The sequence below is a fragment of the Neolamprologus brichardi genome, chromosome 3 (genome assembly GCF_056152115.1).
Source record: "Neolamprologus brichardi isolate AB-2024 chromosome 3, ASM5615211v1, whole genome shotgun sequence".
NCBI lineage: Eukaryota > Metazoa > Chordata > Actinopteri > Cichliformes > Cichlidae > Neolamprologus > Neolamprologus brichardi.
In genome coordinates this window covers 51,108,190-51,129,431 of record NC_142106.1, presented here as the reverse complement: position 1 = coordinate 51,129,431, position 21,242 = coordinate 51,108,190, and the positions used below count along the sequence as shown (strand labels likewise).

The 21,242-nt window shown below is 43.6% G+C and overlaps 2 protein-coding genes across 3 annotated transcripts; one reads left to right on the top strand and one right to left on the bottom strand.

Moving 5' to 3' along the window:
- Positions 1 to 1,715: 1,715 nt before the first annotated feature.
- On the bottom strand, positions 1,716 to 17,840 carry pelp1 (proline, glutamate and leucine rich protein 1). 2 transcript variants are annotated; one of them, XM_087837854.1, is made up of 19 exons: positions 17,557 to 17,840; positions 17,286 to 17,350; positions 14,778 to 14,883; positions 14,496 to 14,645; positions 13,195 to 13,266; positions 12,888 to 12,947; positions 12,639 to 12,795; positions 10,728 to 10,860; positions 9,037 to 9,124; positions 8,864 to 8,952; positions 8,672 to 8,785; positions 8,031 to 8,181; positions 7,243 to 7,396; positions 7,094 to 7,149; positions 5,048 to 5,181; positions 4,786 to 4,888; positions 2,944 to 4,560; positions 2,373 to 2,690; positions 1,716 to 2,238 (listed from the first exon to the last, which is right to left on the bottom strand). In XM_087837854.1, the coding sequence occupies exons 1-19, from the start codon at positions 17,695 to 17,697 to the stop codon at positions 2,146 to 2,148; spliced, it is 3,801 nt and encodes a 1,266-aa protein (XP_087693980.1). In that variant the 5' UTR covers positions 17,698 to 17,840; the 3' UTR covers positions 1,716 to 2,145. The 2 variants fall into 2 exon arrangements, with proteins under 2 accessions (XP_087693980.1, XP_087693981.1); XM_087837855.1 differs by having other exon boundaries at positions 2,373 to 2,687; positions 17,557 to 17,838.
- Positions 17,736 to 20,358, top strand: med11 (mediator complex subunit 11). Its single transcript, XM_006809055.3, has 3 exons — positions 17,736 to 18,005; positions 18,546 to 18,676; positions 19,925 to 20,358. The coding sequence occupies exons 1-3, from the start codon at positions 17,936 to 17,938 to the stop codon at positions 20,078 to 20,080; spliced, it is 357 nt and encodes a 118-aa protein (XP_006809118.1). The 5' UTR covers positions 17,736 to 17,935; the 3' UTR covers positions 20,081 to 20,358.
- Positions 20,359 to 21,242: the final 884 nt, after the last annotated feature.

Sequence of the window (21,242 nt, the reverse complement as noted above, 5' to 3'; positions counted from 1 at the left end):
CAATTATTTCATCTTATATATCTGCTTTGTCCTGTTGTATTTGCGACGGGTTGTTTCTACCTGGACTGAGGGATGGGGCTAAGCGGGGGTAAACTGATAAAAGCAATTACAAGATATGTGAGTGTCATTAATCTGCATTTTATTATTTCAGTTCAATCATTGTGAAACTTGTCTGTTGTTTAACAGTTCTGTGTATCTGTTTTTTGTTGTTGCTTCAATAAAAATATCTTTGAGGAAAAAAATGTTACATCGACTGTCCTTTGATTCTTGTTTCTGCCATTTTACGGCATTTGATTTATTTGACACAAACTGTTGTGTGCGGTGTCTTAAATGTTCACTAGATTGCACTGAGCCACAGTGAACGTTCATTTATAGTAATGCTCTTTATGTTTGGGACCATCTACATATGTACTATATTACCAGGTTTCCACTGACGTACATCTGAGATTGTTTACTTAAAGTCATGTGTTTTTATTAAAAAAGGAGGGGGGCGTTCCCCTGTGACCGTGGGTACTCACTCTTGTGCACTGGCTTATGTTCAGTTTGAAATGTGTTTTTCAGTTGCGTAAGAACATGCGTGGGAAGTATGACTGGCAGCTCTGACAGCAATATCAACGACAGCTTTATCTTCACACTGCGGCCGAGCCCACTCCCACTTTAGTCATTGACCCTGCAGCAGCTGCGCCCCGTGACTTCCTCATTTAAAAAGCTTGCTCATGGTTGAAGTGCTCTACAACAGCGGTCTCCAACCTTTTTTGCGCCACGGACCGGTTTATGACCGACAATATTTTCACGGACCGGCCTTTAAGGTGTCGCGGATAAATACAACAAAATAAAACTAGTACCAGTACCGAAAAAAATTAGATTTATTCATAACACACGTGAAAAGACCCAGGAAAACCGAGTAAACGATAAAAACGATAACAAAATAACGCTGAAAACCGATAAAAACCCTGAAAACTACACATTTCACACCTGAGCCTCAACTCTCGCGGCCCGGTACCAAACGACTCATGCACCGGTACCGGTCCGAGGCCCGGGGACCGCTGCTCTACAACCTTTTTTGCGCCACGGAACATTTCCACGGAGCGGCCTTTAAGGTGTCGCGGATAAATACAACAAAATAAAATGATACGACCAAGAGAACAACTGTGGTATTTTGCAAATACAGTATTAAATACGCGAATTAGCTAACTTTATTAGCAGCGTCCTCCGGAAATGCGCAAACAACAGACTAGCATCCTAATGCTCTCTGGTTGCTATGGCAACGCGTAAATAGTTCTTTCAAAATAAGACTCCAAACTATAACACCGGAAAAGCCCCTTGGGAAACAGAGTTAACGATAAAAACACTGAAAACCATAAATTTCACATCCGAGCCTGAACTCTGGCGGCCCGGTACCAAACGGACCGCTGCTGTAGATGAACCTGCAGCATATGCTGGAGTCCTGCGGGTTGCTGAATGCAGTTTATTGGCTCAGCGGGTTCTTAAAATGACAGCAGATGGGTCAGACGGGATCCGTTAACCTTGGAGGTACGCAAGACTAACAAAGCGGCTGGCAGAGACGCCCACACCTCCCTCTCCTTCACCCCAAATCCTTTCAACGTGCAGGAGCAGCACCTCTAACATGTACAGCAAATCAGTCCCATGACAAGGATTAATGCAAGTAGACGTCAGACAAAACCCCCAAAAAGAACCCAAACAAAAGAAAAACGTAATGGAAGTACATTATTTTATTTATTTAACAAAGCATGACGTTGATGCCAAACCATGAGAGCAAAAAAGATGCATACAAACAGAAGTAAAACTGCAAACTAGCTGGAAGATACTTGTGCTGTAAAGAACAACAAAGTCATCAGGTTAACACATTTGACGGAGCTTTGCCTCCTCGCTGGGAGGACACTGGGTGCACCGTAGAAAAGAGCTCTCTTACACCTGACAGCCAATTATAACCCGGGGATGAAAGTGGGACCAGCCAGAAATGGTCCCGATGGTTAAAAGACTGAACGCCATATTAAACTGCGTGACACGCGATGTAAAGCATGATGTTTGAGGTAACTAAACCCTGGGAATGTGACTAACGATACATGTTTTGCCAGATTCTGCCGGACATCAGTGTTAATTTCAGTTCAGGTTGGCAAATATTTATGAGGCTTTTGATCCAGAAGCACCGTCTTCATCGTCAGGTGGACACGCCACAAAATCAGCCAACATTGACGCCATGGCTTCGTCGTCCATCTGAAAGAGAGCGACGTCACACAGTGTAAAGCACAAGTTCACACAGTCAGGTCATCACCCTGACCGAAGCAGCTTTCAATCAGTGGACAAACAGCAGCTACCATCTGCATCTTAACGAGGATTAAAAGCAATACCTTTTTCTTCTCCGGGCTTTGCCCCACCTCTTCTTTTCCGTGTCCTTCCTCCCTCTTCCTCTTCACTCCTTTCCCCTCCTCTCCATCACTCTCCTGCCCTCCTCCTGCTCCCGTCTCCGGCTGCTCTGCTTCCTTTTCAGAGCTCTTCTCAGTGTCTTCTTCCTGTTTCTCCGTCACATCTGGTTCTGTTGCGTTTTCAGAGTCTGCCACTGCCGTCGAGTCTCCTGCTTGAGCAGCTTCGAGCTGTTCGTCCTCACAGCTGGGCAGCTGGTTATCGCTCACGCTGGCGTCCTCTGCAGGCTCAGCTGCTGATTCCTGCTGATACAGACAGAAAGCTTTAGCTGGTTAACTTCCGTTTCCTTGGAATCTTTATTTATCATATATAGGAGAAAAACACATTTCTAACAGAGACTGTGTAGTAATACTTCATGTGCATTTGTACAAATATACGACTGAGCTGCTGAGATCATCTGGAGCTCAGACTGTGACAATCACATTAGAAAATCACGTATATTTTGAGCTGTGTAACGCTGCCATTCAACAGTACGATTCACAAAGCTGCAGGATCTACCTGTTGACTCTGACCGGCCGGTTGTTCGGCCTCCGCTGCTTGCGGCTCGTCCTCCTTGGCTCCCTCCTCCCACGAACACTCCTCCTCTTTCTGCAGCTCTGCTCCGGCTTGCTCCCTCTCCTCCTCGGCCTCCTCCCGCTCCTCCAACGCTCCTCCGGTGACGCACAGGATCTGCGGCATGGTGGGGTCATCCATCCTTTCGTTGTCCTCCTCTTCTACTTCGCCCTCCCGAGCCGCTTCGAGGACGCCGATGCTCTCCACCTCCTGCACCTTCATCTTGTCCTCTCCGAACAGCGCCCTGTTCGTCTGGATCTCCTCTATCCCTCCTTCTGTGCGTTCCTCCACATTAAATGCAGAAATCCGTCCCTCATCCAGCTTCCCCTCCTGAACCCCCGACCCTCCGTCTTTGTCTTCGACTCCCTCCAGAGGCGGTATGTCTCCCTCCTCTTCCTCTTCGTCCTCCTCTTCTTCCTCCTCCAAATCTTCACCGTCTTCTTCATCCAGCTCCTCATATTCCTCCCCATCAAAAAACTCATCAGCTAACTCACTGACATCCTCCTCCTCGTCCTCCTCATCTATCCCCTCCTCCTCCTCGTCCTCCTCCAGCTCTTCATCTTCATCTATGTCCTCGTCATCTTCCTCTTCATCATCAGTACTGTTAATATTGATGACAGCAGAATCCTCGCTGGCGGGAGCGGCTGGTTGCTGGTGGAGGTGCCGTCCCTGCTGACTTAATTGGTTCTGCAGGTGCATCTGGAGCGGTAGCCCCATGGGACCAGCCTGGCTGGCCGTGGAGGGCTGCATAAGCATCTGCTGGAGCTGCGGTCTGCCAGGCAATGACTCCCCCAGACCAACAGGTGGAGCTGTAAAGGTGCTGGAGTTCAAAGGTGGAACCAGGGAGACCACCGAGGCACTGGAAGGAGGAAAGGAGTTGATGGAGGTGGTGGAAGCAGTGAGGAGGGGGGAGGAGGCAGCCAGGTCGTTGGGCAGAGAGACGCCGTCTATTGTGGCTGCGGCTGCCGTAGTTGGGACCATGGTGACAGATTCTGCACCTGCGAGCGTCACACCAGCGCCACCCGGTGCAGAGGAGGGCATGCTCTGCGAGTTTGCTGCTGCGTCGTCCTGCTGAGTCTCCATGTTTAGCATACCCGGAGGAACAATGACCACGCTGTCGTCCGAGTCACTTGCCAGAGAGATCTCGACGTCTTCGGCTTCCTCTTTGTCAAAACGCACAAACACGGGTCTCTGTCCCTCCGGAGGGCCCAGGCCTGCAGGATCAGGCTGGTGGTGCGTATGCGGGGACAGAATCATGTCTCCTGCAGTCGGACCCTGGCCTGGAAGTCCCGGGACCAGAGACAGGTGGTTCTCGAAAGAGCTCAGGAGGGAAGCGGGGCCCAGGTTGAGAGAGTGACGGGCGGGAAAAGGAGGGCCGGGGGCAGGACCGCCAAGCAGGGTTGGCAAGGTTAATCCAGGAGCAGGTCCCTGGGAAGAGGGGAGGACCGGAGTGGTGGAGGAAGGTTTCATGGTGAGAGGTGGCAAAGGAAGGGCGATGGAGGGAAAGCGGGGATGAAGGATCAAGTTACAGATGGTCAAGGCCTCCGCGCAGAACGAAGACACCTGAGAAAGTGGACGATGGGTTTGATTAAAACAGTGACAAACACTTCATGTCTGAAACTGTTAAAGTCAATCTGAGCTTTAACAGAAGACGTGATGCAGATTGTACATCATTGTCTCCATAATTATTTTATTTCAACTTCACAGAGAAATGTTGATCCTTCCTCTCGCTACACGTTGCTACATTTTTAAAAACCTTTTGCAGTGTTTCAGGTCCTCAGGTCTTACCTTAACATTCCTGTCGGTGCGCCCGTTACTGAGGATCGACACAGCACAGGTCAGAGGTGGGGGCCAACAGGGTGAGGGGACCAGGACCAGGGCCAGCAATAACCTTCAAATTCATACAAGTGAAACAGCTCCTTCAGTCCAACACGCAGCTAAAGTGAACTTTTGCATCTACAGAACATAGACCAGTTCAGGGCCCACAGTGGTGCTGGTGCTAGGGTGGTGTCAGACTGGGTCCAGTCTAAATAAAGCATGAAGATCGTACCTGTACAGTTCTCGTCGAGTCAGAGCACTGCTGTACTGCCCACTCGCGCTCCCTGCAGATTCACATGCATTGCTGCTGCAAGACTGCTGCTGCTGCAGGCGCACACACAGTGGCAGAACCACCTCATGGAGCCGCTTGAAGGAATCGACAGGACACAACAGTGTAATCGTTCGTTATTAAGAACAGTAAAATGAAGAGTCTCTCCTGCAATACACCAAAAATGCTAAATGATGGAAAAAACAAACGAAAGCATTTTACTTTACAGCTGCAGATCATCACAAGATGGGAAACGTGTCTTACTACATCATAACTTATAATCAGTATCCCATTTTAACCCCACACCACAACCTGACGTGGACCTGCTGAGACACGTAACTACACGTCGACGCTAACCACACCACTTAGTTACAGCCGAGTAATATTACACTGAAATTGATGCAACTGGATAATAATGGTCCAAAAACTGAAGCTAATGATGTGCTAACTGCAGGGTAACAAGCCAGAAACAAGAATGCAATAATGTGCTAATTCCTATGTTATTACTACTCTATTATTAGGTTCTGTGTAATAAGCAGGAAAACGGCCTGTTTCTAATTAATAACACATTAATAACATGTTAATCTTTTAAAACAAACTGCTAGTCAAGTAAAATGATCATGCATAATGTTAATAATTAAGTTTAAAACAATAACACACATGAATCCATTAGACTGTACACTGAAAAATTCAGTTTTAAAAGAAGAACAAGGTTTAAACAGATGATGTTCGGCAGCACTTTGAGCAACAATTTCACAGATATGGGTGTTCTCTATTTAAAAAAGTAAACATGCATCACTATAATTTGTGTATAAAGTTACATAATTTCTTTTCTGGCTACAAGAACATATGAGAACACGTTGGGATATTTCATGTGGATCATTAGAAATGCACTGTGGGTGGAGGAAATCGCTGCTTAAAGAACTGCAAACATCACGTCTGCTTAACCCTTTAAGACCTACCATAGAACCAAGTCCGCCAGAGCTTATATTATATTTTTACATGCTGTGGAGCCATTTTTGGGAGCATTTCAAGTTGCTATACATCAATACAACCATTATAGCCCAGATTTTAATAATATGTCTGCATTAAGTGCATAGTGATTACATAAATTGCAAAAAAGTGCAATAAACTACAAAAAAATTGAAAATCGTTTTTGTTTTTTTCACATATATTTCTAGTTAGAGAAATTTAAGAGGCTTATCCCTCAAAACTGTAAATACAAAAAAGTTGCACAAAATAGTTTCCCACCACAGGAAATTTATTTTGAGTGTCTTCATAGTTTTATTTTTGAAATACACCAATTTTTATATACAGCAGGAAAAACGAAAATAAATATTATAATGCAAATTTGCAAAAAAGCAGCATATGCATCAAAATAAACTATTTCCAGCAGTGCAATATGAGTCCTAAGCATCCCAGAAACGACACAGAAAGTCATAAAATCAAACATAACTTTTAAAAACACCAGTATAAGCTCATGAGGCCCTGATGGTAAAAAAAAAACTACATTTCCGCGAAAATGACGTCACTTCCGGTTTCGGGCAGGTAATGGCGGACATGCAAAAGTTCGCGCTGACGTCTATTCCAACGTAGGAAGTGTTATGAACAGCTGATCGGATCGGCAAAGCGTGTTTCTGGAATATTATGTTTTTGTTGCTGCAAGCGCTTTTTATGCAGTTTTTGCAAAGCTATATGTGGAAGGAAACTGTGACCGAGGACAAGCTGATGGCATAAGATGTAAGTACAACTCCTCTGGTTTCATATGCAAAAAAAATTATTGCGCTAGCTTACGTGGTTGCAGAGCTACCGGGATTTAAAAAGTAGTTACACAAAACAGAGTGTGCCCGCTCCCACCGGCTTTAAAGGGTTAAACACGGATCTTCTTCGGGCGGCTCGGTGCCACTCGCTGCAGCAGAGGCTGATCTGTGGATGGTTGGAGACGCCTGTAGAAAGTGTCTCTCTCTGCTACTCTTTTGCAGCGCTTATGTTACTTTAAATCACATTTACCTTGTGAATGTCGTCCTTCAGTAGCGTCCCACTGCTCTGTATGATCTGTCTCAGTGCTACAAGGATGACAAAGATCAGTCTGGTATCAGAATATCATACGTAGTGTACCAGTAAACTCCCAATAACATTAAACTTGGTTTGCATCTCACCCCTGACAGCTGCAAGGCAGGTATCTTGATTGGCTAGATGGTCTCCTTTCCTCTGCAGCGATGGCCCGACTGTATCTGCCATCACCAAATGCTTCGTCCTACGAGGGCCGGGCTTTCCTCCAGGAACAACATCCGCCGATAGTCCTGCCCGGAGCTGGAAACAGGACACCCCACGCACAGGAGCAGGAACAGAAGAGAGCTCAGCACATCCCAACAAACCACTGGTTCCCTTTAGTTTCATAAAGGTCAGAGCTTGAATTAAATGTTTTAGATTTAGTGCTCATGACTAATCTCTTAGTCGAGTTGATAACCCTTCAGTGGAAAACCTCCAAAACTAATAGCAAAGCATTTTAAACAATTACATTCTTCGGTTTTCTGTTTGAAACTTCATGACCACGACTTCAAACTAAAACAACAATCATCCAGCGTTTTTCTCCTGCTTATCTGGAGTCAGGCTTTGGGGCAGCAGCCTCCCTCTTATCACCTCCTCCAGCTCATCTGTTGAAAGGCTGAACATTTCCAAGACCAGCTGATAGATCTGTTGACATTAGCAGTCTCCTTTACATGTGGAGGAGTAGCGGCTCCACTCCGAGCCCCTCCTGAATGACTCAACTCCTCACCTTATCAGTAAAGGCGAAGCCGCTCTGATGTTTTTCTGACAGTGTTAACAAAATATGAGGCCTAGATGATCAGATTTATGGCGTCTCTCAACACTGATGCGCCATCTGGTGGCAGTGCATTGATACAGACTAGTAACGACGACTGGTCCAAATGCATCTTTCCCCTACCTTGATAGACTCTGCTCCTGGTGTGATGTCCCCGAGTAGGTGGTTAAAGAGGAGCTCCGAGTGCCCCGGGCTTCCCTGAAGGATGCTAGAAGACGCTCCGGCAACCTGGACCCACAGCTCCAAGGTTCTGTACACTGACACCCGCACTGCACTGTGGGAAGGAGGAGAAACAAAAACATTAAATCTTCCCCAGTGCAGCAGCTCAGACTGTTCCCAGTTTCCCATAATGTCACTAAAATAAGCTCCTTGATCCCCACGCAGTGTTTTCATTTCATCTTCTTTGTGTTGCAACAGATCAGTTAAGACTTTCTTTCTTTTCTCGGGACTAAAAACCTCTAAATGGTCATCGTTCACTCCTTTAGACGTCTGCGAGCACACACAGCGTGCTACGGACACTTCAGGGCATCAGCCTCTCTGAGGAAACCTTTGTAAAGATTTTGTTACTATACTTCCAGTTGTTACAGTACTTGGTGGTTGTCTTGGTAACCACTGACTCTGCTCCACAGGCTCTCAGGGCAACTGTAGGTTGTAGCTACACACACGCTGCACACACGTAATGAAATATGATGCACTCGCTGATATTAGGTGTGTACGAGGTTTCCAGCTGCAGGCTGAACTCGCTGTGCGAGGCTGCGAGTCACCTGTAGGCCCTCTGCTGTCCCACGCTGGTCTCAGGTAGGGGGGTCCAAGCAGAGAGCGTTTGAGAAAACAGCCTCTGTATCACTGCAGCGTACTGAACCATGCCGACCCGTACTCTGCAACAGCACAAATCCAAGAGTCAGGCTGGCAGGGGATCAAAACGTGGCCTCCTGTGTGTGTGTGCGAGTACTCACACGGTGATCACACTTGACAGGACTTCCAGGGTGTTGCTGTGTATGATGGGGAGGACCAGCAGCCTCACACTTCCATCTCCTGTTAAATTCTGACACAAAGTCAAACGTGCATTAAGATCAGTACTGCCTTTGACACGTCTCTGTTCATTAAATGTTATTGTGTGTGTGCTCACTATGCTCTTGGAGCTGACGGCGAGGGCTCGGCACACCAAGTTGAGCATTGGCCTGACGGGCAAACGCACAGCTGAGGCGGGATCTACTCTGATGGAAGGAAACGACAAAGGAATGCAACGAGTACCAGAAACAACGAAAGCCTTTACTGCTCGCACAGGTTTTTAACAGTTTTTATTAAACAAAAGGGCCTTTGAGTTAGGGCTGCACGATTTTGCATAAAATGAAAATCACGATTTTTTCTTAGAATTGAGATCACGATTCTCTCACGATTTTCTTTTCCAGTATAAATATTTATTGCACTTATTAACTGCACATCAACTTCTAACAGTTGAGACTGAACATAAAAACAATAAATAAACATAAAACAACAAATGTCTCACATTTTGTCGTTGCTCGACACTGCGTGTATAGAGCAGGTAGCAACAATAGAAAAATAGTTGCGGGACGGCACTGTGTAGCGTTTGTCTAGGGTGTTGATCATTTTCCTGAATCCCTCGTTTTGCACAGTGTTGATGGAGCCATATCTTTGGTCAGGTGATAAGTGATAGCCTCTGTAATTTCTTTGTGGCTGCAGGAGGTCGACGTGTATAGGGAAGCGCTGTATAAGGTTCCCGTTATTGATGTTTGGGTGGTTGACCGGGACGGATTTTCTCCTGTCACTTTCTCGTCATCCCTGACGTGCTCTCCGTTGTTTTTTCCTGCCAATTTTAGCAGCCAGCTTCTGTATCACGTGGTATGAGGCTCCGCCCTTGTCACTGGTTGAGCAGGAAGAGTGAGCGCTTGTTTTCATGCAGATTACGTCCCGGATCAAAATGCGGTACAATCGTCGTCTTTTTTTTTTTTTTTTTTTTTTAAATCGTTGTCATTTGGAAATGAGATCGCACATAAGTATGACTTGAGATTGCGATTTTCTAACGATTAATCGTGCAGCCCTACTTTGAGTGTATTTGTGTAAATGTTACAACTATGCTAAAAAGCTGAGGTAAAGAAATAAGATTTACAACTGATTCAATTTGGTGTTTTCCAGATGTTTTCTGTATCCCAGTTATCCTAATACCAGTACTTCATTTTTATCTAGCTTGGTCAATAATGCTCATTCCAGTTACTTCAGAAGTCTGATGTCAGAGCTCTGACACGACTTCACTCCTAAACTGAGCACGTCGCAGTAGTAAAGTCTAAAGACTGCTTTGCTTCTTAGTAATGCAAGTAAGTGCATCACTATCGATACAGAAAATACTCCAAACACAGCTGCAGCATGTTCATGCAGCCTGACCACAGATTGGTTTAATAGGGTCACAGATACACGACAGTGGCAGCACAGATTAAAGGTTGTGCAGGAGGGTCAAATCAGAGTTGAGAGTCATTCCAGATGAAACCTCCGAGTGGGAAACAAGAAATTCAGACTGACTTCACCTGGAACGCTCTAGAAGTACCGCTTTTATTAAAAGTATAGCGCACAATGGTACTACCAAATACGAACACAGATCATGGCAACCAGTGATATGACTGGTACTGAAAACCATCTCAGGCTGTCCTGAATCCTTTTGGTCCTAATATGCAAATTCCTGAGAAGTCAGTGAATGAAAACGATCCAAATGGCTCGAGAGCCAGCCTATGCGGAACACAAACCTTTGCTTTTGCAATTAAAGTGAACTTGAACGGTGTGTGCGCTCATCTGCATGTGTTGTACCTAAGTGTGTGTTTGAGTGCGAGGCACACAGCAGTGTATCTGTGCTGGAGCTGCAGGAGCAGCAGGGGATCCGTTTGGTCCAGGTGAGGAAAGGCCAGCTCCATCCCGGGACCTTGATACTGCATCGCTCCATCTGTGACCGCAAGAAGCAATCGAGTGTGAGTAACCGCGGTAACAGTCACACCATCACGTCACAGCACCTCCAACACTGACAGCTGTTCACTGCACGCTTCACTGACTGATTTACTTGGTTAAGATACATTTTATCTAGAAAGGTGAGGAGTGAATACACAGTGTTTGTGACGCGCTGTAAGACAAAAGAACATAACTGCACCTTTTTAAACAAAATGTGTGGCCAGCAGGAGAAGTTTGCTTTGGCATTATCGAGTTAATCAAGGTGCATCGACACGACAATGACGAAAACAGGACTTTAACCCAAGATTCAATCAAAACGTCTGTTTTTGTTACGTTTTAGTTTTAATACCACATGTAGGTCTGCAGCTCGAATGAGAAATACTTTTGTCTTATTAATAAGAAATGAAAAAGAATTCAAAGAGAAACAACAAAGTTCTTTCAGAATAAACTGCTCATTGTTTGAATCTGTCCATCGGATTGTGTTTCTACATGAAATGACTGAGTGTGTCTGTGCTTTGATGCCGTTTCTGTGGCGATAAAAACAACATGTTATAATTAATATTAATCATAATTTAGGGTCCAGAGTTTCACTGACCCAGGCACACTTTACTGGCTTATGAAAAAGCTTTTATTTTTACAGTTTTAAATAGTGATTCATTTTAATTAACACAATGTTTCATATTAGTTGGATGGAAGGAGACAGATTTGAAGAATTTCTTGTTTTCATTGTTTGTTAACCCTTTAAGACCTACCATAGAACCAAGTCCGCCAGAGCTTATATTATATTTTTACATATATTTAACCCCCTAACCCTCCCATTTTTGGGAGCATTTCAAGTTGCTATACATCAATACAACCATTATAGCCCAGATTTTAATAATATGTCTGTATTAAGTGCATAGTAATTACATAAATTGCAAAAAAGTGCAATAAACCACAAAAAATTGAAAATTGTTTTTGTTTTTTTAACATATATTTCTAGTTAGAGAAATTTAAGAGGCTTATCCCTCAAAACTGTAAATACAAAAAAGTTGCACAAAATAGTTTCCCACCACAGGAAATTTATTTTGAGTGTCTTCATAGTTTTATTTTTGAAATACACCAATTTCTATACACTGCAGGAAAAACAAAAATAAATATTATAATGTAAATTTGCAAAAAAGCAGCATATGCATCAAAATAAACTATTTCCAGCAGTGCAATATGAGTCCTAAGCATCCCAGAAACCACACAGAAAGTCATAAAGTCAAACATAACTTTTAAAAACACCAGTATAGGCTCATGAGGCCCTGATGGTAAAAAAAAACTACATTTCCGCGAAATGACGTTACTTCCGGTTTCGGGCAGGAACTGGCAGACATGCGATAGTTCGCGCTGACGTCTATTCCAACGTGGGAAGTGTTATGAACAGCTGATCGGATCGGCAAAGCGTGTTTCTGGAATATTATGTTTTTGTTGCTGCAAGTGCTTTTTATGCAGTTTTTGCAAAGCTATATGTGGAAGGAAACTGTGACCGAGGACAAGCTGATGGCATAAGATGTAAGTACAACTCCTCTGGTTTCATATGCAAAAAGAAATTTTTGCGCTAGCTCACGTGGTTGCAGAGCTACCGGGATTTAAAAATAGTTACGCAAAACGGAGCGTGCCCGCTCCGACCGGTTTTAAAGGGTTAACTGACGTGTTTTTGTTTCTTTTCACTAAAAAAAGCATACATGGACGGAGACAAACACACACAGAAGCCAAATATCACCACTGCTCAAAAAGAAAACAACACACCTGTTTCTGAACCTTGGTAGAGCTGAGCCAGCAGGCCATTGGCAGAGGCCAGTAGGCAGTGAATCTGATTGGTCCAGCCCTCAGCTCTGCCAGCCCCGACCCCTCTGTCCAGCACGCCGCCCAGGCAGGGCAGACGACCGTAGCACTGACAGGCCATCTGACAGAGTAACAGCAAAACAAACGTTCAAACAAATCTCCAAATAATGATAATAATTTTTAAAAACAGACTTGGTACTTGTTTTGTCAAACCTCTTGTGTTTTCCTGTCTGTGCTGTCCATCTTGGAAAGGAAATACGCTGCCAGCTTGTCCTTAAAAACAACAACAAACAGGTGCAGGTTTGACACAGCTGGGTTCTAAACAGAGGCAGCAAGTAACAAAGTACAGCTTTACTTAAGTAGAATACAGAGTACAGCACAGAATACTGCTAAAGTAATACTGTAGTAACATTAACCTATATAGAAGAAGAAGAAGAACAAGAAGAAAAAGAAGAAGAAGAAGAGATATTTAATAGCACCACGATAACAGTCCAAACAGTCTCAGGAAGGAGTGTCTCACCCTCAAGGATCCACAAGCTCTCGGATAGTAGGTCATACAGGCCGTCATTCCCTCCATGGCTGCCAGCTCACACTAACATCAAACGGGAACATAAACCGTTTTAAGGCCAGTTAGAAGATCGATATCTGAGCTGAAGCTAACTGAATAATAACAGATGTAACAGAACAGATGCAATTATACATAAAGTGTTACATTGTAACCAGTGTTGGGGAGTAACGGAATACATGTACCGCCGTTACGTATTTAAAATACAAAATATGAGTAACTGTATTCCGTTACAGTTACCGTTTAAAAAGGTGGTATTTAGAATACAGTTACTTTGTTGAAATAAATGGATTACACGGCGGTACTTCCCTGTTTCATATTGTGGCGGGTCAGGACTGTTTGGGTTTTGTTTGACAGCTACGTTCTGTTGTTCCAGGCAGCAGCGTTACGGTTGCCATGGTTACAGGGTGACGCTCTCTCTGCGACTGTGTGTTTCCTGGGTGAGAGAGGCCTTTTTGTTGTTGTTGTGCTAAGCTAATATTAGCTTAGCATTGGGCAGAATGCTACAGGCATAGCTCTAAAGAATGTAGCATCATAGGCAGTGTATGCGAGGAGGGAGAAAAAGGAAAAGTACGAGCTGTCATCGAGCAGAAACGGGAGCTGGAAGCATGTAAATATAATAATAACCACTGCAGCCAAGAAGAGTGCCTGACGAGCCCAGTTGTAAGTAAGCTATTAAGACTCGACTGTACACCGTGTTCGTGTTTTCCTCCAAAAACAATAAGTCCCGTTGGAGCAGCCTTTCAACGCCTCTCTCTGTCTCTCGCTAGCAAAGTGACCCAGACAACAAAGTAAAGCTAGTTTTCGGCTACGAGCCGACACAGAACCCACCGTATTAGCCAGAGGTCCCTTTACTACGGTTCGGAGCCGCGGACCTTCAGTAACAGTAATAAATCACAGCAATAGTACATTCATGTAGTTGTAAACAGCATGATAATATATTAAGTAATCCAAAGTATTCAGAATACGTTACTCTCATTGAGTAACGTAACGGAATACGTTACAGAATACATTTTGGGGCATGTATTCTGTAATCTGTAGTGGAATACATTTTAAAAGTAACCTTCCCAACACTGATTGTAACTAAACAGAATTTAGGGCATTCAATTCACCCATCCTCATCAGGGTTGTGGGGCGGTGTCAGAGGCAGGGCTAACACTCACATTCTGTGGGCAAAGTACCTGGATACACACTCCACCAGAGGGGCTCCGGAGCCCTCCTGGTGGGCCCTTCCACTCACCGCCTTGTCACCTCACCTCTGACTTGAGACCCAGCAGGGATGTGAGGATGCCCAGGATGGAGTTGAGGCCAACCTCTCTGGCCAGCTCTGCTAGCTGAGACGAGTATTGCAGCAAGTCCTTCAGAATGTTCACTGCTAGCTGCACAGTCTCAACTGGAGCCTGAGACTGTAAAGAACAAAAACACAGAAAGTATTTTTAATTTTAAAAATGAAACGATAACCTTTAATTTTTAGACCTTAAGATAAAATGGAGAAAAATAGCAATATTGTAATGATAACAGCCGACATGTGACTTTACCTGTATGACCTGCTGCAGGGAGCGCAGCCACGACAGGCAGTGTTGCTGGAATAGATCGCTGGAACTGTCTTTAACCAGCATGGAGAGCAGGCAGAGCCCCTCGAACCTGCTCACACAGAATCATGTTAGAAACATACAGTATCAAAGTGAATCTGTTTCGACTGTGTGAAATTATATTCACATTCATAACATTGTATCAACAGGAGATGTTGATCTAAAGGTGAGTAGATCTGTTTAAAAACTAAATGCTACTGAAACTGGACCTTCGCATGGAGACTCATCAGTGTGTTAGAATGAACCGAGGCTAATAAAACACACGTCATATCCTGTAGTATAGCTGATCATTTGTAAAAGCACAAAGTGGATGTTGTTTTCACGTGTTAAAAATAGGAAAAACCAAAAGAGTATCGTCATTAATGCTCACTTCAATTCAGTGTTATTTATAAAAAGTGCAAATTACAACAACAGTTGCCTCAAGGTGCTTTATATTGGGAGGTAAAGACCCAACAATCATAGCTCATTAAGATAAGATGGGGCCTGATTATTTAAGACCTTGTATGTGAGGAGCAGGATTTTGAATTCTAGATTTAACAGGAAGCCAATGAAGGGAAGCCAAAACAGGAGAAATCTGCTCTCTCTTTCTAGTCCCTGTCAGTACTCTTGCTGCAGCATTTTGGATTAGCTGAAGGCTTTTCAGGGAGTTTTTAGGACTTCCTGATAATAATGAATTACAGTCGTCCAGCCTGGAAGTAATAAATGCATGAACTAGTTTTTCGTACGCAGCATAAACAGAAGTGGTCCTAGCACTGAACCCTGGGGAACTCCATAATTAACCTCAGTGTGTGAAGAGGACTCTCCATTCACAAAAAACAGAAGTCTATTAGACAGACATGATTCAAATCCCTGCAGCACAGTGTCTTTAAGCATGACTCTGATGGTCGACAGTATCGAGGAGGACAAGCACAGATATGAGTCCACTGTCAGAGGCCATAAGATCATTTGTAACCTTCACTAAAGCTGTTTCTGTACCGTGATGAAGGAAAACCTGGGGTTGTTCTTACTCCATTAATAACTGATCAACAGTGAGACGTTCTAGCTTTATGGATGTTTTTGTTTAAGAGAGCAGCAAACTGGCTTTTCAGGCTAAATGCAGATCTTGTAAATTAGTGAGACAGCGCTTCCTTTCTGGCTTATGAATTATCTGCTTTAAGGTGCACATTTGAGCGTTATACCAGGGAGTCAGGAACACGCAGTGAAGAAGTAAAAATATTATAAAGATAATCAACCTCTATGGGAGTACAGAACTGTGTTGGTACAGGGCATTGAAGGTGATAACAGTGGGTGCATTATATTCTCAGAAAGACATCTACTTTGATAAACGTCTACTCTTCACTGCTGTGTAATCAATTATTGTAAATGTTATCAGGAAATGATCAGACAGGAGAGGGTTTTCAGGAAACACTGTTAAATGTTCAGTTTCTATGCCATATGTTAAAACAAGATCTAGAGTGTGATTAAAGTGGTGGGTGGGTTCTTTTACATGTTGAGAGAAGCCAATTGAGTCTAATAACAGATTAAATGCCATGTTGAGGCTGTCATTTTTAGCATCAACATGGATGTTAAAACCACCCACAATAATTATTTTATCTCAGCTCAGAACTAAATCAGATATAAAGTCTGAGAAATCAGAAACTGTGTGTAAGGCCCAGGTGGACGATAGATGATAACAAATAAGACTGGTTTCTGAGTTTCACAGCTGGGGTGGACGAGGGTTAGTGTTTCTGAGTCTTTGGTTGATTGATAAGCTGAAGTAGGAGCTGCCACACCCCCACCTCGGCCTGTGCTTTGAGGATTCTGGTAGTTCGAGTGACTCGGAGTCGTTGATTCATTTAAACTAACACAATCATCCTGCTGTAACCAGGTTTCTGTAAGGCAGAGTAAATTGATTTGTTTGTCATGTAACAACAGGGACTAAGAAGACAGAGGGCGAATGTTTAATAATTCACACTTCACTGTTTCACTTTACGGCACAGTTGTGGATACTTTTTTCTTTAAATCATTTTTTGCTGATTGTTTGTTGTTTTAGGAGACACAGAGGATGGGGATGGGGTTTGGGGGATAACAGGAGGAGAGGAGCTACAGAGAGGCGTGTAAGACTGCACGCCTTCTTCCTGGTCCCAACTCTGGATAGTCATATTTTGGGGGGTTTAATGAATTTAGAAGATTTCTAGAAATGAGAGCTGCTCCATTCAAAGTGGGATGGACACCGTGTTCTCCTAACAAGTCCAGGTTTTCCCCTGAACGTTTCCCCTTATCCATAAAGTCCACATGACTTTTGGACACCACTCAGACAGCCAGCAAATTTAAGGACGAGATGCGGCTAAACACCTCCCCTGGTCCAGGACAGTGCTCAGGTGCTGGTATACATCTTAAAAATAAAGACTTAACATTAAAAACTGTAGTATGATCAGTCTATGACAGCAGCTGATTGAGGTACTCCTTTCTCACCTGGTCTTGCTCGAGCCCAGTTTGGCATTGCTAAAACCCACGAGACCCCCAACGGCGCACGCGCTCTGCAAAGACAAGACGGTTTTAAAGCACAGTGAGATCAAAACGTTTAAGAAACACGGAACCAGCTCGGCTCCTGCTGCACATGGTCCTGCCATACTTCCAGATGTCAGCCACTGTACAACAAAGCCTCCCGCGGCTGCCGCACAGCGAGAGCAGGCTAACGCTGAAGCCGCTTCCAGCCGCGGAGCTCGCCCGGGCCGGGCCCTACCTGTGTCTGGAACACGCCGTGCTCCCTGTAGCCTGCTAGCAGAGCGGGCAGATGCTCCGGACGCTGCTCTTTCAGAACAGACACCAAACCCTCAGTTAGTCGCATAGCAGATGGGCCATGCAGCCAAGCCGATGTAGCCATCTTTCCTCTCCGCCAAGCGAACGTCACTACTGTGCGACTCTGATGACATCATATTTCAGTGACGTCAGTTTTTAGCTCTTTGTTGTTACCCTGCTCTCAACTATAACGCGTTAGTAAAGTTGCAGGGACTGCAGTAGTTGCAAGTTTTCTTCCGTTTAAACTCGATTAAGTGGCTTTGGGTCTCACCTCGGATCTCTGTGCTGAGCTGGTCCTCGGAGCGGCTGCTTCCCGCCTGCTGATGGCTAATGACAGGCTGAGAGCGCTGGAGGATGTGGAGAAGGAGATAGCGATGGTGCTGCAGTGTGCCGGTGAGAGAGCGTCTTCTTGCGGCTGTTACATCAAACCGTGCATCGTTGATTACTTTACTGATTTTCTGATGCTTTTTTTCATCCGACAGTAGGACATTATTCATTCATCATTATTCTCTATTAGCCGCTGTAAAGATTTGTTTTTTATCACAGAGGGGAACATGTATTCCTGTGCAAAAGTCTGAACTCAGCCCCTCGTTTCGCTCGCAGTTTCCAGGCTTTCTGAAAGTTTTTCTTTCGATATTTGGGGATTTTTCACTCAGTGTCAAATTACTCCTCAGACCTGTTACATTTAAAATGTTTTTGCTTAATAAGCCGTACACATAACAGGAAACTTAGAAAAAAACCAATTTTCAGTATCCTTAGACACAAAACAAACAACACAATTTGTTTCCATTTGTTTGGCTGACTCTACAACAACGAACAATCCTCAGCACAGTCCTTTACTAAAACAAAGAATCAAGTTTTAAATTTACTCTGTCTTTGTGTCTAATCAAGTCTTTTTAAGTCGTGTTTCTATGTTTATGCTTGACCTCGCAGGTAACATTGTTCTTGAACTCTCCAAAGATAAACACAATGCCAGCTTCATGGACAGACAGCTCATCCAGTTCCAGAACTCAGTCAGCCGAGTGGAGAACGAACTAAGTGGGCAGATCCGCTACCTCACACAGGTTAAATCAGCTGCAGACCTGTTTCAGAAACGGTTTCACCTCCACTAGAAAACAGTTTATGCGATCGATCGATCTATAGAGCTCTAGCAGCAACTCGTTCCCCTGGCTGTTTAAACCTGGGTGTGTCTGCTAAGGGGTGTAAAGCTGCGGTTTTTCACAGGATGAGAAAAAAATGTTAAAATTATAGAAAGATATTAAAAAAAAAAGGCAGGACAGAGCATAAGATATGTTTTTCACAGTTAAGAAGAACTGCTCAGTAAGTAAGATTTTTAAAAACTGGAAATTTGAATCTTAGCTGTAATGTCCTAATTCATTTCGAAGTTTCTAACTCAGCATATGTAAATATTATTCAAACGTTGCACAGAAATACTGCACTTACTGGTTAATCTGGAGTATTATGGTTGAGTTTACAGTTACAGTATGGTGGCCTGCTGCAGGCTGTGGTGTTCTCAGTCAACGTAAAGTTTCATCAAGGGTACCAGATACCAGTTTACATTTAGGACGATGATGCTGTTGAGATTCAATCTCCAAATTTCACCTTTTATATTAGCTTTATAGTATCTATTTAGGTTTATAGCTTATGAAACATCTGCTTACATTTTGCTAACTTTAATTTAAAGTCTTCATTTACAAGATCTCAAAATATCAGGCTTCATCATATCTTCAAGATTTGATATAATCCTAACAGAGTTAGATAATATGAATTAGGATAATAACCTGAGACTGCAGGCTTACTTGTGGTTCCTGGAGCTCCTGATAGTAGAATGGGAGGCAGAGCCCTTAGCTGTCTGCTCCAGCTCCCAGTTTGGGTTCAGAAGACAGAGACCCACTCTACTTTTAAGATCAGGCTTAACACTTTCCTTTTTAATAAGTTTCAGTTTATAGATAGGGCTGCATCATGTGACCCTGAATTCAGTTCAATTTATTTATATAGCACCGAATCACAACAACAGTCGTGTGCTTTCTGTTTAAAGGTAAAAACTCTACAGTATGTTAAGGTTAAAGTGCTCGGGGTCGTCTGATTGTTGGGTTTTTCTCTGTACTACTGTAAAACTGAAGAGAACATGTTTTTAATTAACAGTTATGTAGGAAATTTTTAAAATCATAAATCTAATAGATAGATGAGGTTCACAAATACAAACTGATTTTCTTTTAATTATTAATATTTATTTTTATAAATGAAGAACTTCATGATAGAAATATTGTGAGCAACAGATTCGAGTTTGTTTCTCCTTTTTCTTTCTCCAGGTAGCGACTGGTCAGCCACATGAAGGTTCTACCTATTCAGCCAGGAAGGACTGTCAGATGGCACTGAACCGAGCCGAGTATGCCAAGGTCAAACTGGGAGAACTGGGACGTACCTGTGAAGTCATGCTGGAGCAGCAGCAGCAGCAGCAGACATGAGAGTCAGCCGGTTGCTGGGATTGAGATCATTGTGCTTGGACTGGCACAGCACTTTCAGATACCTAATGCAACGGCACTTCTCCGTATTCCCCACGTGTGTCACAGCCATTCTCACTTTTATTAAAATGCTGACGTGTCTCAACAAATGTAAACAAAAACTCAAGGAAAGAAAAAAGTGTTTTTGTACTGGGGCCTGTGTATGTTGTGTTTCTGATTTTGTAATCAGTTTAAAGAGCAGGTCATATGTAGAAACTGTCGATTCTTTTAATAAAACAACGAATCATCTTTTGGGGAAAAACCTTTGTTGTTGTTGTGATAGAGAACCTCATACATTAATCTGTGGCTCCTCCAGTCTTTGAGAAAGATGCCAAACAGTGTCCCCATGAGTGTGGTCAGTAATGTGCTCTGTGCACAGGATTAAATGCCATATTTTATAAAAGTGAACTAAAGACAGGTGTAGTCATATAAAGAGTTACCAATGACAAATATAGTTTAGTATGTTTTTGTAAATTCTGATGGTGCACAGCAGGAAGCAACTCATCAGTACTTATAATATGAGGCCTGTCTACTAACATTTATACAAGTATTAAATAAGTATTCTATAAATGTCAGTTTCAGGTACAGAAGCTTAATATAGCAAATATTTATTCATATTAATAATATAATATGGCCAGAAAAACATGGAAGATCCCAAGTACTCCGCTGAGACACTGTGCTCTCATTGTAACCAGCATGTGGATAGTTTTGTTCATTGGTTATTGGTTGGGACACTTATTATTGGATGAATAATAACAAGAAATTAACGGACTAATATATTTAACCTAATTTTGAAACAATGTTTCCATTAGTTTAGCAACCAGGTTATATATAAACCGTAGCTCAAGAGTTGGGAGTTTGCCTTGTAATCGGAAGGTTCCCGGTTCGAGCCCCGGCTTGGACAGTCTCGGTCGTTATGTCCTTGGGCAAGACACTTCACCTGTTGCCTACTGGTGGTGGTGGTCAGAGGGCCTGGTGGCCCCAGTGTCCGGCAGCTTCGCCTCTGTCAGTGCGCCCCAGGGCAGCTGTGGCTACAATGTAGCTGCCATCACCAGTGTGTGAATGGGTGGATGACTGGATGTGTAAAGCGCTTTGGGGTCCTTAGGGACTAGGAAAGCGCTATACA

What these genes read in the sequence shown, in the direction of transcription:
- med11 (XM_006809055.3), top strand. Translation starts at nt 17,936, where the DNA reads ATGGCTAATGACAGGCTGAGAGCGCTGGAGGATGTGGAGAAGGAGATA. An exon ending in GATGGTGCTGCAGTGTGCCG is followed by an intron (nt 18,006 to 18,545) that starts GTGAGAGAGCGT and finishes TTGACCTCGCAG; the next exon opens with GTAACATTGTTCTTGAACTC. An exon ending in AGATCCGCTACCTCACACAG is followed by an intron (nt 18,677 to 19,924) that starts GTTAAATCAGCT and finishes TTCTTTCTCCAG; the next exon opens with GTAGCGACTGGTCAGCCACA.
- pelp1 (XM_087837854.1), bottom strand. Translation starts at nt 17,697, where the DNA reads ATGGCTACATCGGCTTGGCTGCATGGCCCATCTGCTATGCGACTAACT. An exon ending in CCCTGCAGCAGGTCATACAG is followed by an intron (nt 14,646 to 14,777) that starts GTAAAGTCACAT and finishes TGTTCTTTACAG; the next exon opens with TCTCAGGCTCCAGTTGAGAC. An exon ending in GGACAGCAGAGGGCCTACAG is followed by an intron (nt 8,182 to 8,671) that starts GTGACTCGCAGC and finishes TCCTTCCCACAG; the next exon opens with TGCAGTGCGGGTGTCAGTGT.